The 17790-nt window shown below is 35.9% G+C and overlaps 1 protein-coding gene across 2 annotated transcripts in view; it reads right to left on the minus strand.

The window, feature by feature from the left end:
* Window positions 1–512: 512 nt before the first annotated feature.
* TMEM67 (transmembrane protein 67) overlaps window positions 513–17790 on the minus strand; it is a 39267-nt gene continuing 21989 nt past the window's right edge. The window contains exons 15-29 of one of the 2 annotated variants that reach the window (XR_012994586.1): window positions 16279–16335; window positions 16085–16183; window positions 15501–15599; window positions 15043–15129; window positions 14222–14321; window positions 13981–14120; window positions 11338–11478; window positions 10775–10855; window positions 8824–8940; window positions 7671–7787; window positions 7484–7588; window positions 7029–7131; window positions 4209–4351; window positions 3593–3756; window positions 513–3042 (exon numbers count right to left, since the gene is read on the minus strand). Coding sequence is in view for 1 of the 2 variants with exons in the window: in XM_076329420.1 (XP_076185535.1) it covers window positions 3676–3756; window positions 4209–4351; window positions 7029–7131; window positions 7484–7588; window positions 7671–7787; window positions 8824–8940; window positions 10775–10855; window positions 11338–11478; window positions 13981–14120; window positions 14222–14321; window positions 15043–15129; window positions 15501–15599; window positions 16085–16183; window positions 16279–16335 (1470 nt within the window). In the remaining variant the exon portion in view is untranslated. Of the gene's footprint in view, window positions 3757–4208; window positions 4352–7028; window positions 7132–7483; window positions 7589–7670; window positions 7788–8823; window positions 8941–10774; window positions 10856–11337; window positions 11479–13980; window positions 14121–14221; window positions 14322–15042; window positions 15130–15500; window positions 15600–16084; window positions 16184–16278; window positions 16336–17790 lie in introns of both variants that reach the window. The other variant, XM_076329420.1, reaches the window with a different exon arrangement.

Below are 17790 nucleotides of genomic sequence, written 5' to 3' on the forward strand. Positions count from 1 at the left end.
CTTGGATGGCATCGCCGTGCTGCTTACGCTGCAGCAATCTGATGGGCAGGATGAAATTTTGAGCCTCGTGCCAGTTGCGCTTCTCACCTCCGGTACGATTTACCTCAATCACACGCCTGCCCCTACCATTAAAATGAATGCTGTAGTAAGCCACAAATCAATCAAGTCCTCAGTAGTAAATGAAACCTGTGAATTTTAAACATATTCTTGAAATTACTGTACCTTCTCTGTATATATGAGTTATAATTATTTGCAGAATTGACTATTTTGGCATCTAGCCCTTAAGATACTTGGCAATAAGCAACCATCTCTTTCCATTAGTTGTGATTATCCAAAACCGTATCCCTCCTTTGCCACACCGACCGCAGAATCCCTTTCTTACGCTTGTCCTGACAGAGCTTCTGTGGACTGCAGAGCCATTGGTGGCTGCCCTATCCTGAAACCTCTCATGTTCGTGGAAGGAAAAGTGTGTGGTAGGCTTGGCTCAACTGATTTAACAAGTGCAAAAAAACTTCTCTGGTCCTTGAAAATTTTTTTATTGCTTAGAGGAACAGATAGGAGAGTTTGAAATGCCATGTGATTAAATAAAACATTTAGAAACTTGAAAGACACTCGGCAACGACACATTGTAGCTGCATATTAATTTTTAAAAAGGAAAAACATTAAGTTGGAAATAAAATCAGAAGAGCTATTTCTTGAACAAAGATCAAGCAATAGGAGAACAAAGCGCAGTCAACCCGTTTCAAGTGTTCACTGGACAGCAAGAATGAAGAAAAGCTTCTATGAATTTCTGGAGCTTTTGACTCCTGTAATTATTTCCTAAATCATGTAGAGTGCCTATGTTAGCTATATTAACATTTTAGATAAATGACCTGGAAAAATAAAACACAACAGAGTAGTGTGTGCACTGAGGAGAAAGAGGGGGCCAAGCGACTGAACTGTTTTGACAGGACATTTTTAGATTAATTTATCATTTATCTGTAACAAGAGTTGCCGTTAGCAGCAGTTCTTGCAAATTGCAAGGTCATTAAAGCTTTCACATGCCCTTCCGAGCAGCAGATAATTAAAGGCATATCTAAAGCAAACTCAAAGCACGATTTTTGCACAGAAAGGTGTACCTGGTTAGCAAAAGCATTGAGAATAGGGTACAGAGTGAGAGGCCACATGCCGAAACGTCTCCGTTTCTGCTGGTACCGGACTAACTAAATTAAAACTACGCGGCTGTGTCTACAGATGGCACAATCGCACCTTCGTTTCGCTTGCAGACATTCCCTGGTTTACTCAGGTCTGGTTACTACTTTTTAGTTATTCTGACTGAAGTCGGCCATAAATCAGACCATTCTAGAGGAGGTATGTTCGAAGTGTGGTTCTGTTCCCTAGAATAACTTCATGACTATGGACACGTCATCAGAATCTGCACAGAGAAAAAGCCTGTGCCCGTTACCATTGGCAATGATGCCCACTTATATTGCTGGAAAGTGACAGTAAGAAAAGACCTGTATTAGGGTAATTCATTAGGGTCATACTTGCTCACTTACGGATCACAGCAATTTTCTACACCCCTTTAGTCACATCAGTCCTCTTGAATAAATATGGTCACACGAGAAAGATTGTATTTCCTCTTGTACATTGATATTTCAGTAGGACTTGCAAGATCTGGAAAGTTTAGTTGTTTAGTTGAGCTATGCTTGCATCATGCAAGCCTAACTTTGCCTTGCAAATGTCCTGCCGCAGACCGTTTTTCAGATGGCTCCTCAGCTTAGTTTACAGGTTTGCCACTTGGTACATCACTGACAGGCAATACGACAGAAACCTCACAACTAGTGAAGTCGTCATACAGTCATGGTACTCAGCGGAAATAAGATTTTTGGCTGTTTTAACAGATAGAGAACCTAATGGATGCTTTAATTACTACATTCACTATAAAGGTAACAACCTTGATTTTATTTATAGTGGGCACTTCCCTCTGTTGGAAGTTTTGCATTCATACCTTTTTTGAGGCATAGTGTGCGCCAACAAACTAAGAATTGTGCACAGAAGTAGACTGAAGTAAGGAAAGCATGTCATGGAAATATCCATGCCAAACTGCATATTAATAAATGGATGTCCTGCTGAAAACCAACTCCTCAGTTATCTACCTTGTTACAGCCTTACTGGCAGACACCCATTCTATCAGTTAATAGCACCTATATCGGACTACCAAGCTGCAGAGGTTTTGCAACACCAAAAGCAAATGCAATAGCGAGCAACAGTGACCCTGAGATTTATGTCCATGTTACCATAAGTTTAATATCATGATATGATATGGTATCAACATGAGAACACGTTCCTCTCTATGAAGCCAAAAACACCTGAAATTCAATGCTGCTTCAACTCAGATAAGCATGTCTGCACTGAAAATCTGCTAGGTCCAACTGATTGTGTCCTCAGTCTCTGTTTTGGAATAAGCATGCTAACCTCGACTTACATTTTTATGGTGTTTTTGCTGGTGAAAGTCCCTTGTTGAATCATCTAAAGACAAGTAACAGCTATAAAACCAGAAAACACTATTCAAGTTCAATCATTTACTGAAAAACATAGTTTTAAAAAAGTAGGGAGACTTTTCAGAGATACAAATGGGAGGTAGACACCTCACTTTAAGGTGTTTTGAAGGCCATTCATAATCTCCCTTAACACTTAATAAGTGGCACCTGAATAATTATTAACTTGTCTAAATTCCAAAAATATGATGACAGTAAAATGATTATGGTCTCTGTGTTATATCTAAAGATAATAAAGCCAGAAAGTTAGAGAGACAGAGGTACATGAGCATATATAGGCACCTGTGCAAACACTTCTAAAAAGATAAGAACAATTGCTTCTATTTCACTTGTGTGGAAACAGCACAGAAGAATTACTGTATTTCCCTGGGCATCTCGCATCAGATGACAGATCAGGAACAAACACCAAATACCTATAACCTCTCCTCTGCCTGTTTTTCTGCATTGCTGTAACACTACTGTATCTCAAACACAAGGAAACTTTGTCATGTGTAGTCCACACCTAAGAAAAACAATGATAAACTTCAAGAGAAGAGACAAAAGCATACAATACTATGACACAATAAAGAAAAGCTAAAATTTCAAGTTGGAGTTGCTGTAAATAAATGATCTTTAAATCAAGTCCTCTTGACATATTAATTTAATTCAGAACAAGTCCTGTGCTGCATAAAACTGGAAGTATGTTTGCTAAACGTTATACCTCAAAATAAATTACCAAAAAAGAGAGAAAAAGATTTAAGGGATTTTCAGAAAACTGAAGAGTTGACAGCCTCTCCTGCCAACTGGAATGCTCAAATTTTTGTCTCAAAGTGAGTGGTCCGTACCTCAGCAAAAGCCATTAAACAATTTTTATCTTATTCTAATAATAAGAACAGTAAGTTTACGTCTGTCTTATTTTCATTTCATGTACCTTTCCTTTTAAAGGCCTATGGCTTAGTGTTCACAAATTAAAAAATATTTGTAAATACACAAAAATAAAGCTTAATAGCACACAATGTAAAAAATGATTCATTTCAAAACCATTGCATTATTATTATTGAAAAGTGCATTACAATTAACCTGTAGGTCAGAGACGCTTTGATCATGGACATAATTTCCATGATTAACTCCTCCACAAAGTTTTTCGTCTTCTTAATTAAATGAGAAATCTTTCATCCACCAAGGTTTTGGATGCCAAATTCTTCTGCCCAAGTGTATTACGAATAAACCTAAATATCTAAGAACATTTTAGAAAAAATGTGTTAACAAAGAAATACTTAAACCAGTATGTTTCAGTACCTAACATAAAATAACTTGATATTATCTTTAAATCATAAATAATATGAGTGAATTAGGTGCTTAACTTCCTTTAGCATTTTTGAAATATTTCCCAGTATCTTTCCACCCTGAAATATGATATAATTATGTGTGATTAATTTTAACAGATATTTGTGTTTTCTACTGAAGGTTATTTGTAGCCCCTTTAGTCATGACAGGCATGTGAATAAAATTAATTTCTCACAAGCCTGTTTGACAAAAAAAATCAGAGAACTATTTTATAAGCTCTCAGTATAATCTTCTGTCACCACAAACTGCTAACTTACTGCTTTAATTGTCTAGTTAACTATATAAACTTCCATACTAACCCACATTTTTTAAACATTACTTTGTTCTTAAATTGAAATTTACCTCTTGTTGCAAATATGTTAGAATAGCAGCTAAAACAAAACTTTGGGAAGCCAGATCCACAATGGAGAAAAACAGGACATCAAAGATGAGCAGTGTTGTCTCATTGCCATAATAGAGAACATCACTGAAAGAGTGTCCTTCATCTACAGAAAGAAAATAATTTTTGAAAAATTATTATTTCTATGAAGTGCAAGTTTGTGGAGTTCATCAGTCCACGCTGAGAAAGCTCATAAGAAAAAGGGAAGTCAGAGCAAGAGCTAGTTATGGCATTCTATGGCATCATAAAAGCTAGTTATGTCATTCTATTTAAGCAAAATAATACAAACCTTTTCACTTATAAAATGGCTTAATACTGACGGAACACAATAGGAAAAGCCCATGTGCCACACGCAACTTTATTCACTCCTGAAACCTCAATCGGATTGTTTGAAAAAGGCTGCTTTGAACAAGAAGCAGATGTAACTTCCTTGTCACTGCAATTTTTAGCAACTGTTAACTCTGGCCCCAGCTCAACAAAATAATAAAAGCATATGCTTAAAGCCTTACTTAGGAGGAGGTTCAGAGCTTAACATTATCTTTGTTCATTGGTTAACAGTTTCCCAGAAAATGGGTCTTTTAAGCTTAAAATACCTTTTTCATAGCCAAAGTAGTCTAGACCACTTATCCACTTCTTTATTTTATCAAAAAGCACCACTTTCAAAAGAGAAAAGAACACTTAAAATAAACAATTACAGAAAATAGATTCTTTTCCCTCTTCCTACTTTTTCAGAAAAAAGTCTAATGCAAGTTTTATTGGAAACAGCGTATTTTCATTACAAATTGTATATGTCCTACTGCCATGAAATCCTGATTTGTATCTAAACTTCTGGGAACCATGGCAGTCTAAACCATCAAACAATATGTTTATATCAATGCTTATGGTTATGAACTTTAAAACAATGGCAGTCAAAAGACCAAGCCTTTGTTGAATACTGCACAATTTGGAGACATCACATCATGCTTATACACTTAATTCTAACTCAGACATTGCATACCTGACAATATTTATGGCTGAGTAGACTCGGGGTTTAGAATAGGGTTTTGGAATGACTGATGTTGCAAGGTATGGAATCACAGGCTGAGGCTGAAGAAAGTTCTAGTTATAGTTTTAAGGCAGATATTGGCTATCTGGCAACATTTATTACTAAAGATAGTGCTTCGCTATGACAGGGGAGGAGAGCCCAAGCCTTTAATGAATTAGGTGTAGCTCAGACATCTAGACCGAGCAAAAACATCAGACTAAATCATGGCTAGTTTGAAAGCACGTGCTGCATTCCTGATTATATAGCAAGGTTTGAAATTCAAATTAGGCTTCAGCTTTTGCAGCCCCAGTGTCATAGAGCAGGAGAAGTTCTGCACAGCTCAGTGATGTAATCTGTAGATTGCTATTATCTAAGAATAATGACATATTTAGGATGTGTAATGGTCATCTGATAATATCTATGGATTGGTTCTGATAAAGTTTAGAGTTTCTGAACAGTGAGGCTGGAGAGCCAAGTACTTGAGGGACACAAAATGAAGGCTTGCAATCGTCTTGGATCACTAGTTAATGTTTAGTTTTCATGCAGGTGATGGCCGTATTTATGGTTAGGGGTAGAATCAGAGTCTGAACTAAGGTTTTCAAAAATAATTTTTGATGGATTCTGTACAGCTCAGGGACTGAGGAAGCAGACTGCTACCAGGCCTAAGTTATAGAATCATAGAATAGTTTGGGTTGGAAGGGACCTTTAGAGGTCATCTAGTCCAACCCCCCTGCCGTGGGCAGGGACATCTTCAACTAGATCAAGTTCGCAGCTCGTATTTCATTGCAGTGTGAATACTGGTCCCCAGACCACATCTGTTAAGAGGAGGAGACCAGGACTCAGGGTTTCAGAACCTTGGAAGTGGAGGACCTAACACTGGATGAGGAGTCCAGTGATGCAGGTATTGGTCACCTGGCAGTAATTATGAATAGGGTAAGGTTTTTAGAGCCTTGGTGTTTCACAGCATCAATCTTCCAGGGATTCAGTTTTAGGAACCTAGGTTGAAGGCTGAGATATGGTCAAGAACTTTCACTAAATCTATTTTTAACACATGTACTGGTCACTTGGAAATACTTATGGCTAGGTTTAGCATGGGCTTGGGATTCAAGATGATGCATTAGAGAACCCAAGTCTGACTGATTTTGCGTAGCTCCAGGGACCAGAATCAGAACTAGTGTCATCCCTGTTTCTGCTGGAATACTCATTTTTTCTGTAGGTATTGGCAACGTTTAAAAAGCTTCAAAATAAAATATTCAAGAACCCAAATTACTTAGCGGAGTCTGCAAAGATGAGTGGTGTGTTAACATCAAGTATTCCACTAAAACATTCTCACTGTGGTCAATATCCTCTTTAAAGAAATTGTCTATCTGTACTTTTAGTTGTTTCATAAGAAATTTGGTTCTATATTACAAAAAAAAAATAGCATGGAGTTTTTTAAATATTGTGGGTCTTCTGTGCATTTACCAAGTGGATATTGGATCTAGATAGCAAGTCAAAGGAGCACTTCGTAAACACGTGCACATCTCTACACAGTATCCTTTCAGTTACCTAAAAGAAAAAACATTGCAATCGAGTGACAAATTATAAATAGGATTTCTGTAACCTGAAGAACATGTCTTAAATACCTCCCTCACAAGCAGTCATTTAATGACCTCTCCTGCTGTAAAGTCCAGTTTAGATTGTAAATCCTGGGAAAGAAATCTACACAGAAACCTGCATACTTATAATAGTACAAATACCAAGTCACAAATCTTTTTACCGTTGTAAAAAATACTTTTCTCTATTGGTTCCATGAACTCCATGCCAAGAATCCGTTCAAGCAGCAACTTATCTTTAACAATATAATCCATTTCTTTATGAACCTATAAGAAAAAGAAAAACAATACTTCTTGTTTTACGATTTCAAAGAAAAAGTACTTGTTACAAAGTGAAGTACAGCTACTTAGACCTTTATGAATGAAAAAAAGCACTGGTCTATTCCAAGACAAAAATAAGTACATAACAAAAAAGGGTTTGTCATTTTTAAGAGCAGGCTGCACTGTTGGACAGTACTCCAATCTTTTTTTTTGAATGAAGCACTATTCCAATTGCCATAAAGTCTTTAACAAGTCTTGAAGCGCATATGCTTAAAAAGAAATTACAGTCTTCCAGGTTTACAATTTTTAGTCTCTACTTACTATATTTTCCTTAATATAGTAATGTCAATATACATACGTGGTCAATAAAAGAACTGAGAAATTTGTTCATGGTGTTGTATGCCCTTGTGCTTTGTTCAAAAGTATTTGCAGATGAGTCCAAAAGCCTAGCAGGACCACGTTTCTGAAATACAACATGACCATGACTTCAGCAGAAACACTACATATTTTAAATAACATTTACAGAATACAGATATCTCACTTACTCTTGTTAGGGTTTCATGAATCCTGTCATAGTGTAGTCGCATTTTTCTTGAAATGGAAATCTGAAATGTCTGGCCATCTGTGTTCGGTAACAAACCTCTCTGACTACATAGATTTTCCTATACAATTAAAGCAATTGTAAATTAACATTGTTAATGTCATTCATAGACCCAAAAAAGTCAAAAGCTTTTAATTTCCTCTCTTTCATGTACACATAGTACTTAATATCTCTAAATATTTGAAACCACTGCACTCTTCGTTCTATTAGAGCAAGATTTTCTTAGGACATGAAATCCTGACCCCTGCTGTCACAAAGACATATTCCTCTTTTCCCCTGTGTTCAGTTCATTACCTTCTAATACATCTCTTGACATTCATTCTGAAGCCCTTTCTTTTATGTTTATCATTTATTCTATACTTGTCCTGCTTTTTTTGTGCTTTGGATTCCTGACATTTTCCATATGTTTTTCAGGTCACATTTAATAAATCTCAAAACCTCCATGAAAACAGAAAATTGGACATCTCCATAGGGAAAAAATGGCTTTTTCCAAAATTATATTAAAATAAGCAATTAGGAAAAAATTATAGGAACACACAAGCCAAAAATATTATTAAAAAGATTCCTCTACATTTCAATGTTTGAGATTTAATTTTCACATGGTTATGTTTTTTTCTGCCCACTTATCATTGAAATAGCAATATCCTTTGCCTAAGGTACTTTCTTCCTACTTGTCCCTACAAAGATGCAAGATGTCATGAAATTCAGTGCAAAGTGCTCCAGTCTTGTATTAGACATTTTACATTTGCCTGATCTTGCGGCAAAGATACAACATACAACAAACTAGAAAAAATACTTATTTGAATTAGTTTCTGTAAATTAACTTATATCACCAGAGGAGAAGAGATGGAATAAAAGAATTTATTGGAAGAGTAGATGTCTCTTTATTAGGAGTTTTTCAGGTTTGTCTCTTTATGAAAGCTTCTTGGTATGCATCTTTTTGAATGTGGCCATGAGCTTACCAACGGCTGGTATCTTTTAAGTATCATAACTTGGTGCAATGTAATGCACAAGTGCAGATCCATAATGCAAAGGTGTGAGGTTTTTTTATAAAATAAATAATTAGAGCAGGTGTAAACTTAACTACTTTTACTTACTGCTTCTCTCTTTAGGTTCATATTCATTTCTTCCATATTGGTATCTGCATGTCCATGCACGGAGCGACCATGGATATAATAACCAAAGCAGCTGTGTGACAAGAGAAACACTGAAATCTAAAAGACATGGGGGAAGAGAAGAGTACTTTAATTAAACATTATAATTTTATTTTTTAACTTTTGAATTCACAGTGGAGGTCAGCAAGACCAGCCCCTCTACAAATACAAAATAGGCAGGTACCAAAATAAATAAGGCAGAAAAATATTTAATAACTCTTTTACTGATTAGTTTTATCTATGTTTAACTAGATACACACACCAGCTTCAAGTTTAGTCTACCAACAGCAAGGATCACTACTTAATTCCACAAAGCCAAAAAATTAAAGCAAAGTTATTAGCTTTTATTTTGATTCAAAAGTTATTTCTGTGATACATAATATGTTTGCATGATTCCAGTTGAGCTCCTAGGAGACTGGATTTAATAGAATCTCATTCAGTATGATACAATGCTTATATATCACATAAAAAACAAAATTAACTCTCTCTACAACCCATGCACTACATGGGTTTTTCACGGAAGAGGAATAACCAAGGCTGGAAAGACTAATAAAAGGAGTTAATCTCTATATTTTTAAAAAGTTCTGGCCAAATGAGCTAATCCAACCTGTTCTGACTGCACTTTTCTTTGGTTAAAAAGGAATTCCTGCAGTACAAAGCTTCAAGACCCATATTTAAATGAGAGAAAGGGAAGTAGTTCAGATGTGAGTAAGTGAAAATGCATGAAAAAGGTGATAACTGTCCAGGAGGGACAACCATGAAGTTCAGCGGTTGAGGGACAACCACAAGATAGGAGCAGAAACTGAACATAAACATGTTAAATAAAATCAAGACAGCTGTGTCTGTAAGACAAAGGTACTAAAATGCAAACCAGTAGAAAGAACAGCAGCAAATGGTTCCACACCTAATTTCTGTTATAATTTGTTACTTTTTAATTCTGCATGAGCATATGTAACCAATTTAACTTCAAAAAACAACCTAAAAATCACACGTCTAGAAGAACATATTGATACCTATGATTCCAGAATCTTTTTTCAATTAAAGTTTAACTGAAATCTTCTTGTAGATTGCACCAAAAAGGTGAGCTGAAAGAAACATTGACTTCAGCTGTTAGCTAGTAATCTCTGATTAAACTAAATGAATAAATATTATTTAATATTCTTAAAACTATCTGTCGTGGTTTGACTCCAGTCGGCAACTAAGCACCACCCAGCTGCTCGCTCACTCCCTCCACCCCAGTGGGATGGGGGAGAGAATTGGAAGAGTAAAAGTGAGAAAACTCGTGGGTTAAGAAAAGAACAGATTAATACTTGAAATAATAATAATAATAATAACAATAACAATAACAATAATAATAATAATAATAATAATAATAATAATAATAAAATTTGCAATGGAAAGTAAAACAACGAGAGAGAGAGAGAGAGAAAAAAAAAAAGAAAAAAAACAGGCAAAGGAAAAAAACCCCAAAACAAGTCACGCAACTGCTCACCATCTGCCAAGCAACGCCCAGCCAGTCCCCCCTGAGCAGCAATCACTGCCTCCCGGCCAACTCTCCCCAGTTTATATACTAAGCATGATGTCATATGGTATGGAATATCCCTTTGGCCAGTTTGCGTCAGCTGTCCTGGCTGTGCTCCCTCCCAGCTTCTTGTGCACCTCCTCGCTGGCAGAGTATGGGAAGCTGAAAAGTCCTTGACTTAGTATAAACACTGCTTAGCAACAACTAAAACATCGGTGTGTTATCACATTATTGTCATGCTAAATCTGAAACACAGCACTATGCCAGCTACTAGGAAGAAAATTAACTCTATCCCAGCCAAAACCAGGACACTATCATATATATTATTCTATTAAAAATGCCACTGTACAAATGAGACAAAGAAATACTTACATTGCTCATGCAACACAAATCAACAAATTGGCTTATCTTATCTTCAATAAATCTTTCATAAAACACAGAAAAAAATGTAATCTGAAATAAATCAACCAAATTTTCTTTTATTAGTTCATCAGCTTTGACTTTATTAAGCAATTAACTTCACAGTTTAACACCCACAAATTACAGACTTCTGTAGTGGCCACCATTGCATTGGACTCTATGAAATGGGATTGACATCCTTCCTCTAAGAAGTAAAGTGTAGCAATAACATGCTTTTCATTTTGAACTTGGGAGATGCTTCAAAGTTGTTAAAAACAAAACAAAGTAGTTGCATAAATTCACATCTTGGAGAGGATTAAAATTCTGACTACAAAGTAAGATGTCTCATAGCTCAGAAGATTCATTTTGAGTCCTAGAGGTGTACCATGCTAAAGCAGCTAAAAGTCTAGATCAAGCAAAACAGTTAAGAATATACCCAATGCTATGATATGTAGTATGGATGGCCTAGTGATACATTCCAGCTTCCAAGAACCAGCCTAAAAATTATAATTCAGTATGTCATGTGTTTCACATACCTGTAAGAAGGCAATGGCTAGCCAGAGTGCAGCAGACACACCAAATCTTAAAATGCGGCTCCAAGGAGCTATGTAACTCTCACTGTTTCTTGTAAGACTGGAAGAAGAATCCATTAAAGCCAGGTTTGAAAATCCCACCACCTGAAGAGATAAGAAGGTCAGTATAACGACATGAGGCAATGAATAGTATTAATTATGACCCTGTTGTTTCCATCATAACAGGAAGTAAGAAGAAAAAATTAGGAAAAATGGACCTGGGAATAGTAGCATGTTCACTAGGATAGAGCTCAATTGTGTGATCCAGTGTTATTACTGAGAAACATAATTAAAAACATAAACTCTACGTATATGTGTTGATACATAAATTCAAAAATATACGCACCTAAATCTCATGACAAGTCAACATTGATTTTTACTGACTCCAAAGGATTCTACTGTTAGACTGCATAGGGATATTATTTCTGCCAAATTTCAGCTTTTTGGTCCTATATATTCCAGTGTTATAACAAATTTTTTATCTGTTTTGCAACTGTAATAAATGGATTTTTTTGTTTTTATTGAATAGAAATATATTTCCCTTCACTGTCTTTATAGCTGAATCTATTTTAAACAATCTAGAAAAAGTTCCCAAATAAAAAAGATGAGAGAAACACTATGTCTTGGAACACTTAAGAGGTGAAAGTTTTATTAAAATCATTCAGAACTGAAGCTGTACCAGAAACATATTTGAGGTGGGTTGACCCCCACCACAGCGGGATGGGGAACAGGAAAAGCAAAAGCAAGAAGACTTGTGGGTGAAGATAAAGACAGTTAATAAGCAAAGAAAAGGGAAAAAGAAGGTGAAAAAAACCCCTACGACAAGTGATGCAAAGGCAATCACTACCTCCCTCCCACAAGCAGACCGATGCCCAGCCAGTCCCCAGAAAATCCCTCCCCTCCATTTTTATTGCTGAGCATGATGGTATATGGTATGGAATATCCCTTTGGTCAGTTGGGGTCAGCTGTCCTGTTCTCCTCCCAGCTTCTTGCGCAGCCCCAGCCTACTCGCTGGGGGCCTTGACGCTGTGCAAGCGCTGTTCAGCAATAGCCAAAACACTGGTGAGTTATCAGCGCTGTTTTAGCCACAAATCCAAAACACCACACTCCATGGGCTGCTATGAAGAAAATTAACTCCATCCCAGCCAGATCCAATACAATACTGAAAAGCTCACTTTCGATGCCAGAGTGCTATCTGCACTAGCCATGTAGTCAACACTGCCACGGCGACCAGTGCCAACCAAGCGGCTGCTTTGGTGCCAGACACGAGGCCTGAGGGGAGGGAGACGCTTTCCAACTTCCTCCAACTATTATTTTTCCTGGCTTGTTTTCTACTAGTGTGCAGCCTGTCACCATGATCAATGAGAACTGAACAGTCACTTTATCAAAATTAGTAATCCAAGAAGACAGGTTTTGAGCAATACAGAAGTTCCCCCTTGTAGTGAGCAGCTGAATGCCCCCCGTGCATTATACTTCTAGGGAAACTACATTCCAAACTCCAGCATGACAATGAAAGTTATAAAGATTATCTGAGGTTTTCACAAACACCAATTTTAGCCTATTTAGATACCTTTCATGACTTCCTTCACCATCAGTGGCGAAAAAGGGAATGTCCAGAGTGAAATTCATAGCAGGAATTATAGAGCAAGATGTTAATCACTCTCTACTAAGAGTAGCCTCTCCATTATAGTAATACCAGGAGCCTATGAAGAGTAACCTAAGGAGACTAGTTAGTTTTGGGAATACGTGCTCTCTTTTCTCCCATTCCTTCCTTGTAACATGGCACAGAAGTTGTTCCTAGCCAGTATTTACCAACAGCAAATATACTGATGTAGTGAATAAGGAAAGTTTGGGTTTTTTTACTGTATATAATTTAAAAGAAAAATAGGAAATTTAAGAACAGAAATATAAAAATGAATAAAAGTATTGAAAATATGTAGAAGAACCTCACATAAACAACTGTATGCTACACGCTTTAAGAATACTTCCCAAAATAAAAGTACTTACCAAAATACAGAAGAAAGAAACCAAAATGTTTTTGAAAAGCTAAAGTACAATTTCTCACATATCCTTAAGCTGTAACTGAAGGCACACTGCCTTGTGTTATGCCATCAGGAACAGAACTGGCACATTTCATTTCCTGCTTTATAAAAGGTCACTATAGCAAATTAGCAGGAAAGAAGCTCAGTTCAGATAAATATGAAACCAGAAATAAAGCTGTAGGCTGTGGCAGGAGGGACCCAGTAGGCAAATAAAGAATTGAGTGTGTACACAGATTTATCACTCTCTTAAGCCATTTAGAGTAACTCATTACCTTAAAAAAACCAAACAAAACTAACAAAGGTCTCTAAGGTAAATAAAGGTTGGTGGTTTCTTTTTCTAAGTCTTCCTTAATGAAATATTGCAATGACCTATACATACATACATATAAATTAAAAAATGTGTTAAAATAATTATTTTACTAAGTAACGTTTTCAAGTGAACTTGAAGGTCATCCACTATTACCACAGAGAATGCAAGAATTAAAACCCAGACTCTTATGTTACACTCTGGTTGTGAATCATAAAAAATTAATAACAGTAACAATGATAACTGTAGTAATAATACCTCCAGAAAAAAAAGAACTGCAAGCACTTGAAAGAGGGGATTTATCTTCCTCACTGTCTGAATTTCATTCCATTCATTTGCTATAAAATATGTCCTCCATATGCTCACAGGTGCAGCAGCACTTTTAATAACACCTTCACCTAAAAAGAATACATACAATAAAGCTCTGAAATTTAATACTTGAGAGTAATACTCGCATTTAACCAAAGCTGTTCATACAAACAAGCATAGTTTGAGTTACCTTCAACTGCTTTAAGAACTTTGCCCTTAGGTCTTTCCCAGTCAATAAAGAAAATATCTATAGCGAGTTGTGAAACCAGCAATTGTAAGAACTGCAGAGCCTAAGAGAGAAAAAGGAGAAATATAACAAGTAAGGACAGCAACAGCAAATAGACAAAGATGAAGAAACAGTCATTGCACATGTCATTCATTAAACGTAACAGGTAATATACTTGACTATACTTGAGATGAGATTGCAACTTTGTTACCAACTTTTGATGCAGCTTTTTTTTTTTAATTTAAAAGCTTGGAGTAATGGTAAGTCATGTGGCAATGTCCAAAATAATGAAGAAAATACAGCAAAGTAACAAATTAAAAAAAAATTGACTAAGTATTTTCCTATAACATATTAACCTGTATTATGAATTCCAATTCAATATAATACCCGTAATTAATAAAATACTTGTGTGTCCCATGAAGACAGAATACCGATCTCTGAATTCTACAAATATGCTTGAACAGAATTATTTTAATCTGTCTTCTTTTTAATCAGGAACTGACAGCACTTACATTCTGCTTTAAAAGAAAGCACTTGCTTTCTTGATATGGTGTTATTTTGTTTGGGTTTCTTTACATCTTTATCCTTGAAAGAATAATTTTCCATAGATCATCTTCCTTAGACATTTGTTTCCCTTTAAAGACTCCACAAAATAAATGTCTATGGAAAAATGACTTAATTCTTAGAATAAAATAATTGTTTACATCTATACACTAATAAAATGAACTGTACAAGATGTTAAAAACAAGCCTACTGAAAATCTACAGGAGGAAAATAATATTTACCTTTAAACTAAACGCACATGCTATATATGTAACAAAATCTTCTTCTTGAGATGGAAGTGGTAAAAGGACAGAGACAAACTGCTGAGCCTGTAATTGAGAAGTTACATTGGAACAGTGTAGATGGCATATGTAACAACATACTAAGTGCTAAGTGTGAAAAACGTTTTGCAGAAAAAGATCAATATTTCATGTGCAATCATTTTGAATTTGTAAAATATTTTAAGAGACTGTTAAGCAGACTGCAAGTACAATGAATCCTAAGGAAAAGAAACAGGTGAACACAATAATTTAAGCACACAAAACAGAATATGATACAGAACTTGCCTCAACAGTCTGACCAGAAAGGCAAAAAAAAAAAAAAAAAAAAGAAAAAAGAAAGAAAGAAAATGAATTTTTGTGTAAAAATATATGCAATATTAATAGCTTTTCATAACACCCAAATCTGGAAAAATACTTACTTTGAAGAACACAAGCCAATAAATCCCTGTGCCCACTGTGATGACAAAGAAAACATTGGCAAGGTCTCCAGCATAAAACAGTAAGAACTTCAAAACTGTCTGCAATTATAAAAACACACTGTAGAGATCTGTAAAACTAATTAAGTAATGCATATGTACATTTATATAAAATGTTATGCAGCTCACACAACAGGAAACTTTAGTACTGAAAAGTAGCCTTGAACAAAATTATTCTACTATGGTCATATATTTATGGTATATTCAGTATCTGAAACTCCTACATGCTAGTCTTTGTTCAAAGAACTGATCTGAAAACTAAGGCCACTCAATTGATCAGAATAGCTCTGTAAATACCTTTATTTTTAACAAAAATATTTCCTAAATGACAACATCAGAATCCAAAAAAATGCAAAAAACCTACTTCCCCAAGTGAGCCTAAGTCCAGGTCACAGTTCTATGAAGCTAGGCTAGAAATTATTTCAGTTACCTTACGAAACATAATAGTTATATCACAGGGAACGATAGCAAAGGTCTCCTTAAAGAGAGGAAGACGTGTCCCTTTTTAAGTTACCAGCTGTTTATACCTGCAAGTCAATTATAGAGCTTCCTGTACGCCTCTTCCAGCCTGCAGTCTTGAGAAGGGACCATAACACTGCAAGCCCACCCAACACACCCAACGTGATCTGAAGAGAATGAAAAATTATTTGCGGATATTTTTAAAAACCACAAAATAGAAGTAAATCACTGTATCGACAAATTAAAGAGCAATACAACTTACATCAGTCTGAATCTGAGCCTCTGACTGATTCATCTCATAATTGACTGAGAAGGAAACCTGAATATTAAGATACAGGAAGTAAATATGCATAGAAATTCTGAAATACTACAACCATTATAGACAGTGGTAGTTTTCACACTTTTAGTTGGTGGCAATTCCCATCTAGGGCTACTATACAAGTACAACATATACCTTCTTTTCCTGTATACATCTGACCTGGTGTGCTACAGTGCTAGGCTAGCATGTGCTCTGCTACACTTAGTGCAGATTTTACCAACAGTAATGCTGGGAATGGATCCCTGCTATCTGCAAGTTACTAGCCGTACCTAATTATAATCCTTTCAAATCCACATAATTTTTTTCCTTCTGGAAGGTGACACCAAAGGCTTGATACTTTCCCTTTTATCAGTGTTGATTAAAAGTAACTTTAATGTAATTACACCAATATGCAAAATCATAAAGTGAGCTCTTGCATAGCTCAGTCACCAATTTTTTTTTTCCAGCTTGAACGACAAAAATTGTCATGCAGCATCAAAATTGCTCCCTCTAGTTTAAATATCTATCTGACCTAAGACCTATTTTGACTTTGGTCTGAAAGATTTGTACAAGGAAGAGAAAATTGTCTTGGTTTTATAACATTCTGGCCTGAATCTTTGTCACTGCGAGACTAAAGTTAACACAAGTATGATAATGAATAGTATTTTTAATTCAGTTTAAAAAAAAGGACAAAACTCCCCAAAACCAATCCCTCCTCCCCCCTGCCTTGGCTTCCCAAAACATTTGCTCCTGTCAGAGCTCATTCTATCACCTCACTTGGATTTAAGTCTAAATATGCTCAGTTACTAGAAGCTCAGTGTTTATAGAAATTGGAAAGAAATTCAATCTATTCTTTTACTTGCATAAAATTTGTTAAATGCAACAAGACATACAAAATTCACAACACCTAAGTAGATCAGATGTAGATGTAAGGGTGAAATAGTATAACATAAATTAGAGAAACTGAAAACCATTGATCCTGCCATCGCCATTTGAATGAATTATTTTCTAAAAACAGTGCTGTTTCTGTGGTTAAATAAAGACATCATTTAGGCAGGGAAGAAGTGTCTGACTAATTTTTCTATCTTTCTAATTCCCTGTCTCTTTCATGCAGCTAATATGGAACACAAGGAATGGTTCTAGCACCAGAAATTTCTAGCTAGATGTCTATCTACACTGGAAGCCTGAACTGTTGAAGGTTGATAAGCAGAAAATATTAATATTACAATTTTTGTAATAGCAGAATGATTATTCTACTATATTAAGCTCAAAATTTTCACTTTTTTAAGCAGTGCGATCTAACAAGCAAACAAGGCACAGGGATGGGACATCTGAGCTGCTGCCCATCATGGCAGGCAAAAGGGCAAGTAGGAAATGCCCCTTCTGCATCTGCTACAGCAGAACGTGGTGGCTTTCAGTAGAGGAAGATCCCCCAAACTGGTCTCCAACCCCTCTGGGTACAGATTTTTGGATTAT

The sequence above is a fragment of the Aptenodytes patagonicus genome, chromosome 2, assembly GCF_965638725.1.
Source record: "Aptenodytes patagonicus chromosome 2, bAptPat1.pri.cur, whole genome shotgun sequence".
NCBI classification, from domain to species: domain Eukaryota; kingdom Metazoa; phylum Chordata; class Aves; order Sphenisciformes; family Spheniscidae; genus Aptenodytes; species Aptenodytes patagonicus.